The sequence below is a fragment of the Puntigrus tetrazona genome, unplaced genomic scaffold (assembly GCF_018831695.1).
Source record: "Puntigrus tetrazona isolate hp1 unplaced genomic scaffold, ASM1883169v1 S000000746, whole genome shotgun sequence".
In the NCBI taxonomy this organism is placed as follows: Eukaryota; Metazoa; Chordata; class Actinopteri; order Cypriniformes; family Cyprinidae; genus Puntigrus; species Puntigrus tetrazona.
The window spans coordinates 456,498-479,086 of NW_025048355.1; the positions used below are offsets into that span (position 1 = coordinate 456,498).

Consider the following 22,589-nt stretch of genomic DNA (forward strand, 5'->3'; position numbering starts at 1 on the left):
GGTGTGAGATGGTAATATTGTGGTCATTTGATATATATATACCTTACAATTTCAATCTACTCCTTTGAATAAAAGATAATCATAAAGTGTTTTTGTGGAAAGTGTGTTTTCATATTGCACTTTCTTCCTCGTGTGATGCGTTACCAGTTAAAGTGTGTCAATGAGTGAATGTAGTACTCATTTCTGATAAGAGTGTATTGCTTCACAGATAAAGCATTGATCCGGGGTCAGTGTTATCAGTGCTATTTTCTGATGGGGAAATCCAAAGATTAGAAACAGAAGCTGTTTATTGTTATTTATACTCAAATAATTCAAACATGTACATATACACTACAGTATATGCCGTAAAGGTTTAATACAAATACTTTTAGTAGTGTTCAAACCAGGATAAAGTGTTTGAAATACTGGAAGAGGAGGAATTGGGAAATGGGTCATTCTACATTTGTTCCTAGCCTTTACAGTAATATCTCTATTGGAAAACGCATTAGGATCAATCAATTATTTGAACAATTAGACCTTGTTGAGCAATCAATTAGTTTTTAATTAATTATAAAGAATTCCAAGAAGCACAAAATAGCCATGTGCAGTTGGAAAGTGCTTTATTTTGATGTTAAAAACCGTTTTCTCTACTATTTAAAATACAATTATGTACTCATTATTATCAAATATAGGACATAAGTGGCATAGTAAAACCAAATTGCTGAATACTATAAAATATATAATAAATTATATATAATAACTGTTATTATCCTATTTATTACTTTTTTTGCAATTATTGTTGTAAGATTAATATTTTAAATATTCATACTGTAATAAAGAACTAGGCCATCCACTTTCCCTGGTATATGAAGACCATGTTTAACGTGAACAGCTAAACTATATAGGACTGTGCAAAAAGAGCTTTTAATGTATAATTATATTCAAAATCTTTCACAAACAATTTTATTTTAATGTCGTTGAAAAAATGCAGTTTACTCTCATCATCTCTTTACGCATTATGTTCCGGAAATAAATCGTGAGAGTCTTTGCTGAGGTCTCGCGAGAGTTCACGGAAATCTCACCAGCGTAAGGTAAATATTAACATAACAATTAAATATGCATTTGGTAGAAAAACTAATTGTTGACCTTTTTATTGGTGCAAAGATAGTGGTTATATTTATCTGAACAGAAGTACACTGAAAAAAAATTTTTGGTTGCAAAAAAATATAAATTAAATACATTTAGCTGAAAGTTAGTCAACTAAATTTGTTTAGCTATTTAAATAGAGCTAAATAACTAAAAGTAAAAAAAAAAAATAATAATAATTAGGCTAAGTAAACATTTGCAGTTTTAAAGCGTGTCCCATCAAATAAAATAAATAATAAAGAGATCAGCGTGAGATCAAAGTGGTCTTCATCATCACTTGAACACTTTGGTTAAAGACAGGAAATACGTCATATATGTAGTCATATATAAGTACTCAATTCGGGCGCAAAGAAAGACAGCAAGTGTGTATATTTGGACGAATCCATAGAAACAAGTTTCTCCGGCTGTTTATAATCTTCCACCGGAAGAGGACGCGCGGGAGCGCGAGCGTTCTCCAGGTGAGCGCGTGAAGCTCGCGGCGGCAGGTGCAGCGGCGTGACGTCATCACGGCGCTTAGTTACTCCGCCAAAGATTTACAGACAATACAAGAGAACTAAAGTACGAGACCGGACTCGAGCGGGTCAGATGAGCGGCGCACAGCAGTGAAACCGCTTCACATCAGTTCACACCGGCGTTATTTTAGACACATGATCGCGGAGTGAAAAGATGGGCCGCAAGAAACAGGAGGAAGAGCAAAACAACCCCGAGTATGGTAAGAGTGTTTCTTCTGAGTACAGCGAGAGCATTTCTCCTGAGGATCCGCTAGAATGAACAGCTCGTCTCTGCTAATGTTCTTCAGTGTTACAATATATAATCCATACATGAAGAACATATTGTTTTTATTTAAATTTACAACACTTAATAACGTCTATATAATCAATATGAACGTCTATATAATATGATTTTAATTTAAAAAAAGCGTGAAAGGTCATTTTTATATATTCATATGTATATTAGAATTATATGTAATGTATATTATACAATATACTACTTCAATATATGAATTGTAGCCTGTATAATAGTCTTTTCTAAATGTATTATATTTTATAAACTGTATATATGTAAAACATAATAATTTAATAAATAATTTGACTTATTATTTATGAATTATATGTATTAACATTTATCCAGTATTCACGAATAATATATATTTAAATATATATATATATATATATATATATATATATATATATATATATATATATATATATATATATATATATATATATATATATATATATATATATATATGGATCCCTGTGTTTAGGGTGACTATTTTTTTTGCTGTCTATTATAATTAGCAACAAAAACAACGACAACAAAAACAATGCCGCATCTTTAAGTTAAGTAAACTTGAGTGTGAGTGTGTGTGTGTGTGTGTGTGTGTGTGTGTGTGTGTGTTAACAGTGACTCTTGCAAACAAAGGCTTGTTTTGTACAAGCCGAGCTCGTGAACCAGATCCAGCCCTTCTTTTAAACAGACCCCATCCGTCTGAGATGCTGTTGTCTATCTTTATGATGCCGTGATAGTTAACGAAGTCGTATACACGCTTTACGATGCCATAATGGATCATTTTCTCAGCTCTGTTTCGACATTCATTCTCATTGCTCTTCTTCCTGTGCACCTTTAAGCAACAGGAAAGAGACGTATCTTTAAGATTTGGTTTCTTCTTTTTTGTTCTGCTCTCTCTGTGGTGTTCGTGTCGGGCGATCTTTGGTATTTTATTTTCTTCCTGCTCACCCAGCACACATTACAAAGAGAATGCTGAAGATAAGACGGTTCTCTGGAGGTTTAGTTACTGGGTAACAAGCCTGTTGGTCAACATTTAAGCTAGAAGGAGTCAGATATTGATGAACGCACTGTTTCTGAATAGCTGATGCCATTTTAGAACTTAATAGCAGGTTTTGTTGAAGCGTGGAAACAATTTCAAATTGTTTCCTGAAAGATATGATGACTCACTTTTACCTAGCTACTGTGAATGAGAACATCACAATATACTATAAATAAAGCTAGTTTTAATTATTGTAAACTCACACGCTCATTAACACCTACATCAATTATTTAGGCTAGGCTCCCCAGCCAGATATAAACATATATAACTGACAAAAAAAACAAAAAAAAACATGCTTCACCATGCTTTTAAAGTTGATCGATTACATTAAGAATTGCAAAAATTGTTTGTAGAACAAGTTTTAAATATGCATGTTTATGGATGTAAAAATGTATGTGTCAATATACAAATAATTATATATACAATATGCACAATATGCATAAAATTCCAGAATATAAATGCGAACACTGAATAAAAACAATAAAATCAATCTTTCAAAATCATTATTATTATTATTATTATTATTATTATTATTATTATTATTTTTTATTTTGGAAATCTTTTTGTTTTTAACCCATAAATAAAAAAAAAAATACAAGAAGTTTGCGAGCGAAAAATAAATAAAGTACTGTATAAAGGGGAAATATATCAGCATATATCAAATATATGGTAATAAAAAATATGTAATAGCATTTAAGAGTATAAAGTAGGCCTTAGTAATACGGCTGAAGTGGAGAACAAACTCACAGCCTTTATCTGCAAGAAATGAAACATTTTAAAGTGTTTATTGCATGTTTTCTTTCCACTAGTCTGAAAATCATGATCAAATGTAACATAGCTCAAAAAATGCTTTATTTATTAAACAATATTCAGATTAGACTCCAGCTCTCCACAGAGGGAAGACTTGTCAGGTGCTTCTAGGCTTCTGTCGTTTAATATTGAAGTTGCCGTGAAATGAAAATTAATCTGAATCCATGTTACTGATCTTATCCTGAATGAATCGTCTAAATTCATATTTTTTATTTTTAAAAATGTTTTTTGTTCACACATATATATATATTAATAATATATAATTCTTAATCCATTTCTGATGCAGGTTGTAGGTTTCAATAGGTCTAGTGCTACTTTTGTTTGATCACAACTTAATCAATTCCAGTAATGACAGAATAACCCACACCCTAAAAGACAGCTGACCGGCCTGTTACTCTGTTTATGAATCATTTGGACGTTGATAACATCCTCCTCAAAAGTGGGGTTTGACTTGCATCACATACAGCTCAGACGTGAGGAGGTTCAGCTCTCAGTTGACTGCTTTTCTGTTGTTTACTCCTGAATTCTACAGAATTGTTGTAATATTGTGTTCATTGCTGTTTACTCTGGACACATTCGTAAGTCTGATCAGGGTGTGTGTGTGTGTGTGTGTGTGTGTGTGTGTGTGTGTGTGTGTGTGTGTGTGTGTGTGTGGTTTTATACGTAGCTCTGAAATGCTTCACACATTGACCTCCTCCTAAAACCACACACATCCTCAGCCTTTCTTTTACGAGATGCTGCAAAGGTCTCTGACAGAGAACATGTTCTGTCTCTTGAAGGCAAATAACTATTTGTGTGTGTGTTGAGTGTAATATGATGCCGGATTGCACATAAAGAGGTTGAGAAACAGGTTGGTCTGACATGGTCTGGCACAAGGTTTCAGTTTCTTTAAACGTACAGTGCCATTCAAAAGTTTGGGGTCAGTAGAAAAAAATTCATCAAAAGTGACGGTAAAGACATTTATAATGTTAAAACATTAAGCTAATTAGCATATTAGAATCATTTCTGACACTGAAGACTGGAGTAATGATGTTGAAATAGTTGCTTTACATCACAAGAATACGTTTGATGCTATATTTTATGCTATATTTAAATAGAAAACATTATTTTAAGTAGTAATAATATAGTAGCTTTACAGACCCAAAAAAAAAAAATTATATATATATACACACACACACACACATATATTATTTCTCATCAAGCCGATTCTTTTGTATGACATATACGTCAACAGAGTTGAAATAACTTTAATATTCGATGAGGTGTTTGTGGTTGAGTTTATGTTGAATACGCTCTTTTCACCCGCACTCCTGTGGCCTCATGACTCACACAGGTGTAAAGAAACAGTTTCCTGCTTTTTGTTGTCGCTTCCTCCATTCGTACTCATTTACAGCATCATTCGGACATGTGAACCTTCAGTTTACGAAGCAAGTTAATTTTCTACACACTTACAGAGTAACTTATCTAAGCAATTAGAAGAAAGAACAAAGATTAAACTTGGCTACAGATCCTCAGACAGATCAGATGTTGTGTTTCTGGCTCATGCCAACAACTTGACTAGATGCCTAAGCATCCAGATATTAAACTCACACATCCTAGTTTTCCACAGACTTGATCTACAAACTACTAATACGGATAAAACAAGTATTATTAACTATAAGTTTGGATTATGGTGATACTTTTTACTTGTTGAGCTTTGATGAGAATTACATTTTTCAGTCAAAGACTTTATTTTGTTAAGTCCCATGTATGAGTATTATCTGTAAGTTTAGTTTTGAACATTGGAAATGGTTAAAATTGCATTTCTGTGTCTCTTGGAATAAGGCCTTAAAAACGAAGATGTCAAAAGAAATGTTTCCCAAAAACCAGAATCTATAATCATATATTTTAAAACACTTACAGGGTTACGGGAACTTTTAAAATGAAAAGATAAAAGATTAAAAAATATTTTTTTGAAATAAGACTTTTAGAACCAGAATCTGAAATCACCTCGAGAAATATGTGGTACAAATACCCCAAAAAATATATCATTTTGACGTCCCTTTATAAAACTGGATTAACCCGTAAATGCCCACCCTTGACATTTATTTTTGACTTTCTTCCACATTCACGTGGAACCCGAGCTGAGACAATCATATGTGGACGTGAACACAGACGTTCATATGCAGCGATCACATTCAGGAAGATCCTGAAGATCCGGTCACACGGCACACCTGTCCTGATGAGCAGCTCAGAGATATGATTACTGACCCAGTTTGTTGTTTGGATGCATCTTAGAATTCAAATGATATTCAAATCATCCCGTTTTTATTCGGCCTGTCTCTGTATCCTGTGCTGTTTAGAGTGTAAAGTATCTGAGTCTTTCATATCCGTGCGTAGCATTAAACTAACACTAAACACGGCGGCTGCCAGGCGACGAACACGCAGTCACATGACGTGACAAATACTTCAGAATACTCCACGCTCCCCGACGTGATTGTGCAGATTCCTTTGTCACACCGCAGGGCCGTTTACAAGAAGGGCAAAAGTATAAAATATGCACTTCACTCACATTTGAACTTCTGACATTTGAAAAACTGCTTACTGATGACTGACGATCACAGACGGAACAAAATGCTAAAAATATTCGACGCACTCAAACGAGGAAAATGAAGTAAATCAAATAAAGCAGTATCTTAATGTAATTAAAAAATAACAATGGTGTTTTTACACGCTATACTGCCGTTCAGTGGGAACTAAATGTTTCACCTTCATTAGTGGTTTTCTTTTTGATTTGTAGTTCCTGCTAAACTGGTTTATGAAAGCAAACAAATAAACCCAAAAATGATATGGATGCAAATATGGCAGGTCACACTCTATCTAATGAATCAAATGCATAACACCAGCAATAAACCACCCATCTAAACTCTGCTTGTTTTCAGGTGAACCAGCTCAGTTTGACCCCACGTTCACCGGCCCCATTCACAACAGGTGTGTGTGTGTGTGTGTGTGTGTGTGTGTGCGTGTGTGTGCGTGTGTGCGCGTGTGTGCGTGTGTGTGTGTGTGTGTGTGTGTGTGTGTGTGTGTGTGTGTGTGTGTGTGTGTCAGTCTCATGAATGCATGTCCGTAAAATCTAAAGAAAAAATTCTATTTTGATTTGCACTGCGACATTGCGTACATGCATGCATATGTTTTATCTTAGTTTTAAGATTATTCTGTACATTTCTAATAATTCTCATTAGATATGGCAAATTTTATTGTAAAGGAATAAAGAGTTTTGCTGAAAATGTACCATCCAAGATATAGACGAGTTGATTTATTTGCAGGAACAGATTTGGAGACATTTCATCACTTGCTCAGCAATAGTGAATGGGTGCCGTCAGAATATAAAGAGTCTAAACAGCTGATTAAAACATCACAATAATCTACACCTCTGCGGTCCGTCAGTTAATGTCTTGTAAAATTAAATGTTGTAATATATATATGGAAATCCATCTTAAATACAAGCCTCTATCCATAATATTTAAAAGGGCGTCTAGTCTGAATTAAGAGGGAAATAGTGTATGCATAGATCAAGCTCCTTCTCAAACAGTTCAGTGGACTTTGATGTGATTTTTATTTATTTTTATAAATCTCTCCATAATAATCGTTATTACGGAGAGAGGACTTGAATTTGATGCTCATAAACATGCTTCTTTTCACTTCACAAGACATTAACTGATGGACTAGAGTGGTGCGGGTTACCTGTAGATTATTGTGATGTTTTGATCAGCTGTTTGGACTCATATTCTGACGGCACCCATTCACTGCAGAGCATCCATTGCTGAGCAGGCCATGCAATACTGCAGTACATTTCTCCAAATCTGTTCTGATGCAGAGACATCTCATCTCTTCTTGTAATGCCCGAGAGAGAGTACCTTCAATGCTTCATGTGTAAAATCTTTAGATTTTGTGGTGAAGTCTGACCTTGAGCAGTGGTGTAAGCTGTGTGTGGTGTGTCCGTAGGAGCTGTACGGACATCATATGCTGTGCTCTGTTCATGCTGGTCATCACCGGTTACATGGTGGTAGGAATTCTGGGTAAGTTCGGTCACATGCTGTGTGCATTGGTGCTGTGTTTACTTTGAGCTGGAAGCAATATGGAAATTTAACTCATCTGCCCTCCCTTTATGTGCAGTATGTAAATACTGGAGAGAGCAAGGGGTTATGGGTATCCACTTTCAGCAGAAACACAAGCACACTTTTATTTAGCTCTTTATATGAAGTCCAAATATATTTTGTTATAAAACTACAGCAAAAACTCTAAAAGAAAGCTTTAGAAATGTACCTTATTCAGAGTAATTTTACATTTGATTTTATTTCTTAACTCAACTGCCTTTTTAAAACCATAACAACATTTAGAATTTAGAGTTTAATTAGAATTTTTTTATTTCAGTTTTAAATACTGATTTTACAGTTGCAAACGGAGCGTGGAACCGCGTTCTAATTTTATTGTGAGGAAGTGACCTTTTGTAAATCAAGGTGAAAGACCATTTAATTTCCCAGAATATGCTACCCGTGTGTTTTCTTGGAATTGCGATTCAACTTCCTGTGTGTCGCGCCTAATTCAGTTTAAATAACAACTTATTAAATGAAAGGGAGACAATCCTGCATTTTGCTCTAGATAAAATATTAACAAAAGACAGTAGCACAAATGTTATTTTATTTATATATTATATTATACTTAGCGCTGTCAAAATAAAAGCTTTAGTTCACATAATATATATATAGATGTACTGTGTGTTTTTTAATGTGTATATATAAACACATACAGTATTTTTTAAAAATATTTACATGTGTATATCATGTGTATATTTATATTCATATAATGTAATGTAAAAAAAAAAAATATATATATATATATATATATATATATATATATATATATATATATATATATATATATATATATATATATATTTTTTTTTTTTTTTTTTTTGAATAGAAATATTTTTCAAATATAAACACTTTATTATAAGTTTTGTCATACCTTTTTACATATATAACGGTTTATGGTTTATCATCTAAATAATGTTTACTCTTGACCTCTGTGATTTTGTGGTTGATATCATTGAACTGTCTCTGAGATAATAATAAAGAGCAAACAAAACACTAATTAGAGTCTAAGGACCTTTCCGTAGAACTAATTACTGAAGCGTTGAAGAGAAAAGGAAGCATGGTTCAGGAGTGTTGTTATGGGCTGCATGAAGCCAAGTGTCTAAAAACCCCTTTAAACACAGTGAAAGGTAGTATTACGCAACCTCGAATCAAGTCACATTTATTTCTAGTGTTTTATCAAACACAGATTCATATCAATAACTGTGTAAATATTGCATTGTAAGTTTATTAATTCTTATGACTAACTCAATTTCAGCTGAAAACAATGGTGTCTTAATTCAGCTCTGCTCTGCACGTAATATCACAGAATAAGCGTGTGTTCTGGTAATGACGTGTGTATTCGATGTGATTGCAGCCTGGCTGTACGGAGACCCTCGACACGTGCTGTATCCCAGAAACTCCACGGGAATGTTCTGCGGAGTCGGACCGAACAAGTGAGATCGGCCGCGCTTGTCCTGCACAAGTCGGTCATCAGTGTGTTTGCAGCGTTTTGATGCTCATGTCCGTCTGTCTCTCAGGGACAAACCCAACGTCATGTACTTTGACATCCTTAAGTGTGCCACAGCGACCAACATCATGGCTGCCGCTCTGCAGGGGCTCCAGTGTCCCACCACACAGGTACTGCTGCATCCACGGGACGTGTACAGCTGCTTTGAACACTGCATGTAACTGTGTGATTGGGTAAGGTCTGTGCATATGAAAAACTGTTCAAATGAGATTAACATTATAGTTGCTTAAAAACATCAGCTGAAATAATAAACACTTCTCATTTAGTAACTTGAGGAACTTAAATGTATATATTATATACGTATATATATTATATATATATATATATATATATATATATATATATATATATATATATATATATATATATATATATATATATATATATATTCAGTTTTAATATATATTAGAAAAATGTAGAACAAAGTTACTATCTATTAGAGAAAAAATACAGTAGTAATTTAGTTTTTTTACATAGGAAACAAAAAACATTTTATTTTGGATGTGATTAATCGATTGACAGCACATGTGTGTGTGTGTGTTTGTGTAATTTATTGTAATTTAATGTAGGTATGTATATATTTCTATAAGCATCCTTCTCTACATATTTAATTAAAATACTAATAAAATAACACGCAATGAAATGACTAAAACTGTATCTAAAATTGAAATATATACTGAAAATGTAATAACATATAATAAAAATATATTAATTAAAAATAAATAAATAACTGAATTATATTAAATACTGATCAGTTAAAGATATCCTGTAGTCTCTTCTCCTGAAAGACAACTCTAATATTATTTTCAACATTCATATGTGTAACTCTAAATTCTTATCACAGATATTGAGAAAGTTATAAATGAAGGGGTAGCTCTAAAAAGGCAGTTTTGTGAATCGTGTTGAATGTGTTTTTGTAGGTGTGTGTGCAGACGTGTCCGTCAGAGTTCTGGGTTCTGCCTCCTAGCGCCTACTTTTCAGGAGCTAAACCAGCTGATTTTTTCAAACCGGAGTACTGCGTCCCGTCCTTCCAGCTGCAAGGCACTTCATATGTAAGTGTGTGTGTGTGAGAATGATGACGGGATTGTCATTTGCGATCTGTGTGACTTTCTTTTAGCTTTTATTAAACCATCATTACTTCCATGCTGCTGCAAAGTGTATGACTGATTTAATTATCTGTATTCATATTGCATGATCTGTGCCTATATGTGGTTGTTTTCTCTCTCTCAGTCAGTTATGGACATTGTCAATAAAGAGTTGTGTCCCTCATTCTACATACCGACCACCTCCGGTGAGTGACAGAAGATGAAGAACGCAGAACAGCGTGTGGTTTACTCATTTCTGTAATATCCATCTGTCTGTCTGCTCAGTGTTGGGTCGGTGTTTGCCCAGTTTGGGAGGAAGTGCCTATAGTCCCAATAACTTTCCCTCAAACTTCAGTCTTTCTGGGCTGGATGCAAATGGGACTTTGGCAGCAATCAGGAATGCCACAGGGTAAATACACACACACACACACACACACACACACACACACACACACACACACACGCACGCAAATGAAGAACACACTAGTACTTGTTATAGACTGAAATATCCTAATTTATACATTAGTAGTTGACTGATACATCCATACTCATCAAAACTAAAATAAAATAAATACATATAAAATATAAACTTAAAATAAAATAAATCATCCAATTAATAAATTAACTTTTAATAAATAATAATAAAATAACTCAGTGATATTATTAATTAATACTAAAACGATTAAAGAATTAGAATCTTGAAACATTATATATATTTAAAAAAACAACACCAAAAAAACCCTTAAGATGTGTCTTGGTGACAGAAATAAGATTACACTGAACTAAAAAGAAAACATCGAAATAAAATGATTAATAAAAATAACTAAATCACCTGTATTTCCGCAAAAAAAACGGTATAAGTGAAAATAAATTTGAAATATCATTCCTCCTTTAGAAATGTATTATTAATCATTTCTGTTTTAATTCATTTTTATCTTTTTTTTATTTTTTATTTTGTATTTTATTTCATATTTAACAACATTAAACCAGTTGTCTTTCTGTCTGTCTCTTTTGCGATCAATCACATTATCTGTTTTGCATAATTCAGATTCAACCATCATATCCATCGGATATCATCTGATGTATAAAATAGCTATTTAAGTACATGCTGTCGATTGTTGTTGTTTTTCTGTTGTGAACTCGGTCTCATACACTGACCTCAGTAGGATTATTACTGTGTGTGATCCTGACGCGTGTCTCTCTTGTTGTCAGTGCTGGAGGGGCGACACAGTGAGTGACCGATGTGTTTAGTGTGTGTCTCTGTAGGGTGAAGGAGTAGCTGTAGTGCTTTTAGAGCTTCTTCCAGAGCTTCATTTGTGAGCTTTGACAAATGCTTTGTAAAGTCTGCGCAGCTTTACAAAGGGTCCAAAGCTGCCCTCCTCCCCGGGACGCATGGGTCTGTGTGTGTGTGTGTGTGCCGGAGCGCACCGAGATCATTCTGACCGTGTTTGTGTTCACAGCGACGTCACCAACAGCTTCAACATCAAAGACGTCGGCCTGCGTATCTTCGAGGACTTCGCCAAGTCGTGGCAGTGGATCGTAGCGTGAGTCCAGCTCTCTTCAGATCCTACATTGATCAAGTTCACACTTAAATACAAGTGTTGAACCAAAGTGATGTACAGTTTCTACACGTACTCAAACAATATCAAATACAAATAAAAGCATGCAAAAAAAACATAAACAACGATGCAACCCAATATTCTCAGGCCACACCATAGGCTAAAGAAAATAAACGATTCTTTTATGTTTCTATACTATTTTTCATTGTTAAGATTTTTATAAAAAGAAAAGATAAAGATAAGTTTTATAAAACAGCATACTATAAAAAGTAGCCTTTTTATTATTAAATGCTTTTTTAAATATTATAATGTATTATTAAGTGTTGTTTAACAACATGCATGTTCTTAGTAAAGAATATATATAATCAAAACAATTTGTGTGCATAAAATGATAAAATCCTAAATTTATTTTAAATGATATACATAGATTGTATATTATTAAATAATAGTTTGTATGTAATAATAATATAATAATAATAATGATAATACTACTAATATGAAAGCTACATCATAGTAATTAATAAACAGTTTTGTCATAAAATAGTATACAATGAAATCACCTTAAGAATAGATTTAGTAATTGTAATTTAGATTTGCCTGTATTTAATTACTGAACATTATCAGAGTATCACTGCTGCTGCACTTCAAATAGTTAAAATACTTGAATAGTCTGCACACTTTGATGTTTATTATTGTGACTCACATGTAGGATTTATTTGTAGCAATAGGCAATAATACACCGTATGGATCAGAGTTATACATTTTCATTTTATTAAGTAAAGATCATGTTCAATGAAGATATGTTGTAGATTTCCTACCATAAAAATATCAAAATGTAATGTAGATTTGTAATATGCATTGCTAAGAACTTCATTTGGACAACTTTCTTTTTGCACCCTCAGATTCCAGATCTTCATACAGTCATATCTTAACCATTTATTTTCCTATCAGAACAAACCACACAGCAACGAAACTATATAAATCTGAGTTTATAAGTGCTGTCCCTTATGACTGGTTGTATGGCCCAGGGTCACGTATTTCTGATGTTGTGTCTGTGTGTCAGAGGTCTGGTGATTGCGATGGTGGTCAGCGTCCTCTTCCTGCTGCTGCTGCGCTTCACGGCACCGGTTCTCGTCTGGGTTCTCATCTTCGGCGTTCTGGCGGTCGGGGCCTTCGGTATGTTGAACTTGTTACAGTGTGTTCTGCCCAGCTGTGGAGAATCTCATATCTGACGTGTTCATCAGAGTTTTTTGTCCTAACCAGCCGTGAGAAACAATGCGCATCTGATGTGTTTGGTTCACCTGAGATCTCACGGAAACATCACACGCTTTAATAACGTACTAGATGCTAGATAGCACATGAAGTCATTAGAGATTAATGAATGGTTGATGAATAACGTCAGGAAGTAACTCTTGTACATCTAGTACATCTTGTTCTTGTATTATTTGACTGTAAACCCTTGTTTTCTGTCAGGTATCTGGTACTGTTATAATGAGTACATGACCCTGGCGAGCTCCAGCCTGACCTTCAATAACGTGGGCTTCACCACTAACGTACAGGTCTATCTGCAGGTGCGAGACACCTGGCTGGCCTTCTGTGAGTAACTGCACTTGGTTTTTATCATTGTTGGGACTTTCGTGTTTCAATAGAATAGTAGAACCGCATCAGCTCAGTTCAGTTTCTCCTTCAAGTTCACAATACACAACAAAAACCTCAGAATTTATATTTATATATTTATATTGAATCTAAAATGTATATTGCCAAAGAATTGACCAGTGCAGTTGTACAATGATAAATGAAGGAATTAATCATCATAAAAAAACAAATGCATTAAACAAATGCTATTAACAAATAAAATGAATAGTAATTGAATTGAAATGTAATAATAATAAAATATATTATATATATGTACATGTATATATTTGTTTGTTTGTTTATTTATTTTTATCCACTCATACACAAATTTATAATAATTATTCAGAATTGTATGGAAAAATTACAGAAACATTCATAGACCTAATCCTTATTTATTTAAGATATATATATATATATATATATATATATATATATATATATATATATATATATATATATATATATATATATATATATATATATATATATTTTTTTTTATATATATCCCTTAAATATACTTTCCCTTATAATCTAATTTTAAACAACCTGTCAATACATTTGTGCTTCAGTTATCTGTTCAATTTCAGTGGACAAATTTAAAAGGTCATAGTTCATAGCGAATTTGCCTTTATTTTATTTTATTTTATTTTATTTCTAAGAAAACCTCAATCAGTGACGATAGTCCTGTCTGTGTTCTAGTGATAATTCTGTGTATCGTTGAGGCCATTCTGCTGCTAGCGCTGATCTTCCTGAGGACTCGTATTCTCATTGCCATCGCTCTTATACAGGAGACCAGCAAGTAAACACACACACACACACACACACACACACACACACAAGCAGTCGTACATGTAGAGCAGAATCTAAAACTGATCACATTAATTATATGAACATATTAATGTTTGAATTAAATTGGAAAAAGTACAGAGTTTGACTTGAGTACTGAGTAAGTGTGTGTGTGTGTGTGTGTGTTTTCAGAGCACTGGGTCACATGATGTCAACTCTGTTTTATCCCATCGTCACGTTTGTGCTGCTGCTGGTGTGTGTGTCGTACTGGGGCATCACGGCGCTGTATCCTTCTCACACACACACACACACACACACACACACACGTGTAAACTGATCTGGATCGAAGCATCATAAAAAATGAAAAAATGCAGATGTGAACTGCACTGAAGCAAACTGAAGCAAACCAAGTACAAAAATATTTTTAGTGTAATGTTTCTATTAGCGTGTGTGTTGTGAATCTTTAACTGAGTGTGTGTCAGATACCTGGCTACATCCGGTGCTCCCGTCTATAAGGTGGTGGCGATGAACACATCCCAGGGAGACTGCAGCACCATACGAGCCAACGAGACCTGCAGCCCAGAGGTCAGTAACACACACACACACACACACACACGTTTTCATTCCAGAGGTTTTTTATACTGTACAAACGGGTACACATACATACATTTATGTTTTTAAGGTTTTTCTCACTAAGGCTGCATTTATTCGAAAACACAAATATAGGAAAAATTATCTGAATTTCAAAAAAAAAAAAAAAAAAAAAAAAAAAAAAAAAAAAGTGAATATTTGTGAAATTAAATGTATTCCTGTGATGCACAGCTGAATTTTCTGATTCCATCAGAAATCATTTTAATATACTAATTTGCTGCTAAAGAAATATTTCTGATTATTTTCAATGCTGATACAGTTGATCTTTTTTTCTGTTGAATAGAAACTTCAAAAGAACAGAATTTATTTGAAAGTGAAAACCTTTTCTAGCGTTAGAACTGTTTTACTGTTGATACATTTAATGCACCCTTCATGAATACAAGTAATAATTTATTTATTTAAAAAAATAAAAACAAAAAAAACAAAATGGTTGTATAAAATTCATGAGGAGAAAAATGACTTAAATGTAAAACTGATTAGAAAATCCTGCTATATTATATTTAACCTTTTTGGAATGTATAATATTTTTAAATTTTTATTTTTTTTCCTTCATCTTCAAATTGTTTTTATCAGTTTCACTTGTATAGATTTTTTTTTTTTTTTTTTATTTAAGTTAAAAAATAAACTAAATTGCAAATACGAACTGAAAATCTGCTTGCCAGGCTCTTGTTTTCTTCTCTAGTGGCCTGAGCTGAGGTCTGTGGTTTGGGCATGTCTGGTTTATGTTGACTCTGAAGAAGAGTTTACTGGAGTCATAAGTGAGATGTGGTGTGTGTGTGTGTGTGTGTGTGTTTTTCTCCCCAGACCTTTAACGGTACACTGTACCCCACGTGTCCGTCCGCCCGCTGCGTCTTCATCAACTACAACGAGGAGGGTTTGTTTCAGAGGAACCTCTTCAATCTTCAGATCTATAACGTGGTTGCGTTCCTGTGGTGCGTGAACTTCGTCATCGCTCTGGGTCACTGCACCCTCGCCGGGGCCTTCGGCTCTTACTACTGGGCCTTCAGCAAACCGGCAGATATCCCAACATTCCCTCTGACCCAGTCCTTCATGAGAGCGCTGCGGTAAGATCAGCTGAGGAATATACTTCATCTGTTCTACTTCTGTCATGAGACCAAACATTCAGAGGAGAACAACAAGTACAGTGCTTTATTTATCTGAAGCGTAAATATTACTAATAATAGTTATGATCATAATGATGATAGTAATAATAACAATCATTTGCTATTTAATGTTTGTTCATATATACATACATACATACATACATATATACACATGTATATATATATATATATATATATATATATATATATATATATATGTGGATGTGTATATGTAACAATAATAATAATAATAATAATGTCTTAATAATAATTTTATTTGTTGTTTATTAAATGCTCAAGAGTTTTTTATCCGTTTATATATTTATTTTTATACATTCATTTATTCATTTAACATGGAGATAATACTACTACTAATACAAATTTTACTACTTCTAATAATAAATTATATTGTTCTTTTATAATGAAAATTCAGTTTAAAGACTAGTCTTAACCTGCAGATGATGTTCATAATAATACTACTACTACTAATAATAATTATTATTATTGTTATTATCATCATTATCACATATGTTGTTATAAACCATTAATACATCATTTTAATATTTGTTCATATTTTGGTTTGTGGTTGTTAGTCTTTGATATTACTGGTTGACATTATTTTGATTAAGTTTTGGTGATGTAAGGATAAAATAAAATTCATTTTCAGAGTGTTTTGTAATAGAAAACACAATATAATAAAAACTGGGTTGATTTCAGTAAGAGTATAAATGAGTTTTAAGAAACGGTTTCTTTATTATGTCTTGTCCTGTATCAGGTATCACGTGGGCTCTCTGGCGTTCGGCGCTCTCATTCTCACGCTGGTGCAGATCGTCAGGATCATTCTGGAGTATCTGGACCACAAGTTCAAAGGTCAGACAAGATCCTTCACTTCTTAAAGATTTGTCTTTGCTCTTTAGTGTGTCGGTATCGCAGAGAGTCATTTTTAGTGTAATTAAAATCACACAAACATATGTTTTTTTTTATGGTAGTAAGTTTAATGTTTATTTTTTTCCTGACTTATTCATTTATGTATTTAAAATATATAAAACTAAGGTATTATGTAAAACATTTATAATTTTTATTTATATATATATATATATATATATATATATATATATATATATATATTTTTTTTTTTTTTTTTTTTTTAGATTCATTCATGCTAATAAGTGCTCTACACTTGACTAAATGTTCAGTCACACTTTATATCAGCAGCTTTAATTACTATGTACTTACATAAAAAAGATATAAATACAATGTACTTATTGTATTACGAACACTTCTGTTGTTTAGGTGGGATACGGGTAAAGTTAGTTGGTATGGGTAGGTTTAAAGGTGGGTTAAGGTGTAATTGTTAATGTAATTACAGAAATTAATTAAATATGTAATTACATATAAGTAAAAGATGCAAGCACAATGTAAAAACATGTATGTACCAAATGATTCATTTAAAAGTACATAGTAATATGAAGTGGGACCAAATATTGTTTTCATACACAGAAAGTGTTTTGTCTAGATTTACTTGTATGTGTTGTTGTTGTATTTACAATCATTCATAAGTTGATATGACCATGCACTTCTCTGGTTTGGTTGAAGGCAGGCGTTTCAGAATGATTAACCCTGTGTGTGTGTGTGTGTGTGTGTGTGTGTGCGTGTGTGTGTGTTCAGAGGCTCAGAATCCGTGCACACGCTTCATCATGTGCTGTCTGAAATGCTGCTTCTGGTGTCTGGAGAAATTCATCAAGTTCATCAACAGAAACGCTTACATCATGGTACATGATACCGCTCTCACACACATAAAATAAAATCAGCCGAGCGAGAGAATAAAAGAATAAATGTGAGTGTTTCTCTGGTTTGTAGATCGCCATATACGGGAAGAACTTCTGTGTGTCGGCCAAGAACGCGTTCTCTCTGCTCATGAGGAACATTGTACGGTGAGTTCTCCTCTCATTCACTGGAGGCTCTCAGTCTTTCTTCTTCTGAACTGATCGTTTATATATAACTGCTGTTGTGTTGTTTTTGTTCCTACCGTGGAATAAAGTCCATCGTTTTTGTTCGTCTTAAAAAATTCGGATCCAGATCAATTTCCAGCAATTTCGCATCCGTAGGGATGACGGAAAAAATTAGAGAAAAAAACACATTAATGAATTTCGGACTCAGTGGCCTTAAAGCTTCCCTCGATTTATTTTCAATTATTTTATCAATTATAAATATAATTATTTCAATTATATTTACAATCGCAAGTTACGAACTCATATTTACAAAGTTCAGTCAAAATGTAAATGTAAAACATTTTTTATTTATTATAAAAATATTTTATATTTTATTTTATTTATTGCTTGAAATGTATTTATTTCATGATGTAAAATTTGTTTTCATGAGGTTTAATTAAAATTCTATTATTTCCAGTCTGTTTATTAATTTTATATGGAGGTTCATTGAAAGTCTACCTAAAATCTCTCTTATTTTCCTTATTTTGTTTTATGTAAATAAGTTCATGTACAGTACTTCCATTTAGTAATTAATAATAAAATAATTTTTTTGTATGAAAAGATTTTTGGTTTTATGCAATTTCCCATTACTGAGAAAAAAAAGTTAGTTAGTTGCAATGACTTTTCTTCTCTTTGAAATAATGAGGAGGTTTAGTTAAGAGGTGGGTGTTGTTTTCCAGGGTGGTGGTTCTGGATAAAGTGACGGATCTGCTGCTGTTCTTCGGGAAGCTGCTGGTGGTCGGTGGAGTCGGTGAGAGACGTTCATGTTCAGACTCTGGAGTCTGGGTCTCTGGAGCCCAAGCGGGTGACTGACCTGTCCTGCTCTGTTTTCAGGCGTGCTGGCGTTCTTCTTCTTCTCCGGCAGGATTCAGACGCCAGGAACCACGTTTCAAACGGCAGCTCTCAACTACTACTGGATGCCCATCATTGTGAGACTGGTTTGCACTCGCTCAAACGGAAACTAACTGACATTTACGTTGTTGTTGTCTTTGTGTGCTGAATTCTGATTGGTCAGCGCTCGTGTGCGGTCAGCTGAATATCACCTAACTTGTCATCTATTTCACCAGAAATGTTATTTGTGTACTTGTCCTTTAAAAATTTTTTTTTTTTTCAGTGTAACATTGACGATTACATCTTTTGTTGTGATTCTCAAAATATCAACAAAAATCAAGTCTTTATAGTTGATAGTGGTATATGATGTAATGCATTTAATCTAAATCTTGGCATTGTTTTAATGCAAAATTTTATGCAAAAAGTATTATCATATACAATTAAAAAAAAAAAAATATATATATATATATATATATATATATATATATATATATATATATATATATATATATATATATATATATATATATGTATAATTTTTTTTTTTTTTTTTGTTTTGTTTGTTATGAGATCAAAACCTAAATATACCCTAATCTCTTACGTTGATCTTTAAAAGTAAAACATTTGGAGCCAAATTAGACTCAAGAAAAATATTTTGCTAAATTATTAGAAATTATGTTTTTATTTAAATATTTGTTTGGTTTTTGAGGTGAAAATTTATATTTTCATGAAGTGCAAAATCTAATACTGCAAATCTAATAATGCAAATTAGACTTAAAAGAATTATGTCTTGCATAAAAATGTATTCCATTTTGTATTTTATAAAATGATTATTTATACATTATTTGAGAACTTGTTCAATTATGAAATATGAAAAGTATATTTTTTTAGTTTGTATTTTTAGTATATGGAAAATATTGTTTTATTTATTCATTAAAAAAAACTATTAATTTTGAGGTTAAAATAAAATCTAAAACATTGTGGAAAAGTTTTACAGTAAATTTACTGTAAATATTTTAAATGCATTTTTTAATGGAGGTGAAATATATACAGAACGAGAAATGTTTCTCTTAAAACTCATACTTGATTGATATACTTTAATTCAGTGTAAAATGTGTTGTTTTGTAATGTGTGACAGACTGTGGTGTTCGGTGCGTATCTGATCGCTCACGGCTTCTTCAGTGTGTATAACATGGGTGTGGACACACTCTTCCTGTGTTTCTGTGAGTATCACACACACACACACAAGGTGTAATATATAGTGAATATACAGCTTGAGGTGACGTGTGTGTGTGTGTGTGTGTGTTCGGTCTTTCAGTGGAAGACCTGGAGCGGAATGACGGCAGTCCACAGAAACCATACTTCATGTCCAAGAACCTGATGAAGATCCTCAACAAGAAGAACAAAGCGCCCAAGACGGGCTGATGAAGATGAAGATGAAGGTTTTCTGACTTCATTCTCTCAAGCACCGTCACTTTCAATCCAATCTTGAAGATCCCAGTGAATCCATGCACAGACGCTTTTAAACATGTTATTTTTTTTCTTACACTTGTTACTGAGATTTTCTGGGACTTGATCTCAGAGCTTTGTTTTCAACAGAATCTGGTGTAACTCAAAGCCACCAAAGATTGATGACATCCAAACTGCTGGAAACCCTTTTTACTGAAAATGTGCCAGTGATTTTTATTTTTTTCTTCCAAAGCAAATGCAAGCCAAAGCTTTTATTAGCCATTATTATCATTCTAGTAATAAATTTGGTTTATGCTTTTAATATGCGAGACGTGCACAGTAAAGCTGTGTTTCACATACAAACCACTGTTTTCTTCCAAGAACGCTGAACATTTTTTTAAAGCTACAGCAAAAGAGAGAATATCCGACACTCCAAAGGCTTGAACGAAAGGCATAGTTTTGAATGTTTTTATAGTTGCGGTAGTGCATGCTCTTTTCATATTTTTATATGATTTTTCTGTTCAGTTGTGTGATTTAGTGTGAACTGGAAACAAACAGAATATTTATTTAAAGACATAAATTTAATAAAAATGTTGCATATTACTGAGTGCTTGTTTTCAATATAGACCGATATCGGTGGAAAATAACAGCTGAATTTATTCATATGACCTGAAACTGAATACTGCAAGCATCTGTAACGTGATTGACGTCAGAGGAGTTTCAAGGAAAAACTTCCTTCAGGAAATGCAACATACTTTTAACTTTTACATGAGTTCATATACATTTATGCAGTAATTGGCCGTAAAATAACTGGTTTCATGCAAGAAACAGGACAAGTGTTTGAAACAGGTAGTGGAATGAAAAAAAAAATCAGGAATACAGTTAATGAAAATGATAGACTTAACATAGATGAATAAAACCATAAGCTAATAACCAAGTTTGACAATGACCTTGTTAAATCAACAGTGCTAAACATTTCCATTTTTTGGTTTTGTTGCCTTAACTATACATTATAGTGTTTTTTTTCAACCCTAAACCCACAGAACTGGTTTCTATAGTCAGTAAGTCACCCGACTGTTAAAACCAGATCATAATCGCTCAAGGCTGCAGTTATAATATAACTTACTCTATATAAAAGCACACGTATCACATGACCTCATTCAGCTTTAGTATTATTTTCAGCAAATTAAACACAACTGTGAGACATATACACACACACACACACACACACACACATGAAATACAAACATTACATCAATTGTATTAAATGTTTATTTCTCAAGTGCCAGAGAACAGGCCACACCCACTTTAGTTTCTGCCCATATGCGCAATAATTATATGCAATTTAGCTACCAAAAGACTTATGGCAAAAAAACCTTGTTACAAACATAATTAACAAGCGATATGCAAAAAAAGGAAAGAGACAAACAAAAGCAATTTCAACTAAAGTCACACAAAATCACTCAGACTCGACGGATTCTGAGCATAAACTCCGCCCACTTTATGCCCAGCGCTGTGGCATCATACAAGTGGGCGTGGTCACAGGAGGTCCAAACCAGCCAATCACTTTGCAGAGAGAGGAAATCGACAGAAGTGTTGTTGTTCACAGGATGTTTGTTACACTGACAAACAGTTAAAACCGACGGGATTACAAACCATCACCTCCCGGCTGTCAATCAAATGTCACAGCCAATGACAGAGAGATGCTTAAAAACATCATGTACAATATCCATATATACACATATATACACACCCACATACAGCTCTGAAGGGGGTATGAAAATTAAACGTGCTTTTTTAAAAAAATGTTCTAACTATCTTCTCCATAATCTTTCGGGACGTGACAGCCTGACCTTTACCGGCTGCATCAGGACTTCACTCATTAACTGGATGTGTGTGAAAGAGTTGATTAATAACAGCTGTGACGTCTGCTTTACACAACAAACACACGGCAGATAAAACTGTTGTGGAAACACTTCCTGACCTGACTGAAGCTAGGACTCGCCTCAGCGCAGGGTCACCGTTAGCATTAGCTTATGACTAGCGTGTGTCTTTAGGACCAAAACAACAAAGGGTGGATCTCACAAAAG

The 22,589-nt window shown here is 33.5% G+C and overlaps 1 protein-coding gene across 2 annotated transcripts; it reads left to right on the top strand.

The window, feature by feature from the left end:
* The first annotated feature begins 1,654 nt into the window (after window positions 1-1,654).
* Window positions 1,655-21,102, top strand: slc44a4 (solute carrier family 44 member 4). Of its 2 annotated transcripts, XM_043233000.1 has the most exons (23): window positions 1,655-1,837; window positions 6,688-6,736; window positions 7,751-7,824; window positions 9,257-9,335; window positions 9,420-9,519; window positions 10,330-10,461; window positions 10,640-10,700; window positions 10,780-10,903; window positions 11,707-11,724; window positions 11,955-12,038; window positions 13,117-13,229; window positions 13,527-13,649; window positions 14,388-14,487; window positions 14,667-14,759; window positions 14,957-15,059; window positions 15,930-16,189; window positions 17,004-17,098; window positions 17,897-18,000; window positions 18,089-18,162; window positions 18,900-18,970; window positions 19,054-19,148; window positions 20,189-20,273; window positions 20,369-21,102. In XM_043233000.1, the coding sequence occupies exons 1-23, from the start codon at window positions 1,792-1,794 to the stop codon at window positions 20,473-20,475; spliced, it is 2,190 nt and encodes a 729-aa protein (XP_043088935.1). In that variant the 5' UTR covers window positions 1,655-1,791; the 3' UTR covers window positions 20,476-21,102. The 2 variants fall into 2 exon arrangements, with proteins under 2 accessions (XP_043088935.1, XP_043088936.1); XM_043233001.1 differs by lacking the exon at window positions 11,707-11,724.
* The last annotated feature ends 1,487 nt before the right edge of the window (window positions 21,103-22,589 follow it).

Bases quoted from the DNA above. Each gene is read 5' to 3' on its own strand.
- slc44a4 (XM_043233000.1), top strand. From the start codon at position 1,792: ATGGGCCGCAAGAAACAGGAGGAAGAGCAAAACAACCCCGAGTATG. The intron at 17,099-17,896 runs GTCAGACAAGAT...GTGTGTGTTCAG, and splicing joins TCTGGACCACAAGTTCAAAG to AGGCTCAGAATCCGTGCACA. The intron at 20,274-20,368 runs GTGAGTATCACA...TCGGTCTTTCAG, and splicing joins CACACTCTTCCTGTGTTTCT to TGGAAGACCTGGAGCGGAAT.